Consider the following 860-nt stretch of genomic DNA (forward strand, 5'->3'; position numbering starts at 1 on the left):
TGGGGGGATGCGGGGTGCACTGTGGTGATGCAGGGTGCCCCATGTCCGTGTGGGGTGCAGCAGGGTGATATGGGGTGCACTGTGGTGATGCAGGGTGCCCCATGTCCGTGTGGGGTGACACAGGGTGGCACTGGGTGCCCCAAGGCTGTTCGGGGGACATCAAGGCCCTGCCAGAGGGGACCCCACGGGTTCTGGGCTGGGGGTGGCTGCGGGCAGAGCCCCCCCTGACCCCCCGTGCTGTGTTGCAGAAGGCAGCCGGGTACCACCTGGACCTCTTCTGGGTGGGCATCCTGATGGCCGTGTGCTCCTTCATGGGGCTGCCCTGGTACGTGGCTGCCACCGTCATCTCCATCGCCCACATCGACAGCCTCAAGATGGAGACCGAGACCAGCGCCCCGGGGGAGCAGCCCCAGTTCCTGGGGGTCAGGTCAGGGGGGGCTAAGCTGGGTCTGAGCAGTGTCCCGGAGCCGGAGGGACATCCCTGTCCTGGGGGGATGAGGGACAGCACGGCCGGACGAGGGAGGGGATGGCCCCGCTCTGCTCTGGGCCGGGGCGGCCTCACCTCAAACATCGTGAGTGGTTTTGGGGTGACACGGTGTGAGCGGGACACGGAATTTGGGGTGACACGGTGTGAGCAGGACACGGAATTGCTGGAGAGGGTCTGAAGGAGGGACCTGGGGATGGGGAAGGGTCACTCGAGGAGTGGCTGAGGGCGCTTGGAACGTTCAGCTGCAGAAACTGAGGGACACCCATTGAGCTCTGCAGCTTCCTCCCTGAGAGGCAGCCCCCATCCCTGCTCCGTGGGACAGGGACAGAGCCAGGGAGCGGCTGGAGCTGGGCCAGGGCAGAGTCAGGATGGA

At 66.3% G+C, this 860-nt stretch overlaps 1 protein-coding gene across 1 annotated transcript in view; it reads left to right on the forward strand.

Moving 5' to 3' along the window:
* Window positions 1-860, forward strand: part of SLC4A5 (solute carrier family 4 member 5) — a 31,561-nt gene that overhangs the window by 26,890 nt on the left and 3,811 nt on the right. Inside the window, 1 exon segment of the mRNA XM_017744709.1 lies at window positions 244-427. Coding sequence (XP_017600198.1) covers window positions 244-427 — 184 coding nt within the window.

The sequence above is a fragment of the Corvus brachyrhynchos genome, unplaced genomic scaffold, assembly GCF_000691975.1.
Source record: "Corvus brachyrhynchos isolate BGI_N302 unplaced genomic scaffold, ASM69197v1 scaffold119, whole genome shotgun sequence".
NCBI lineage: Eukaryota > Metazoa > Chordata > Aves > Passeriformes > Corvidae > Corvus > Corvus brachyrhynchos.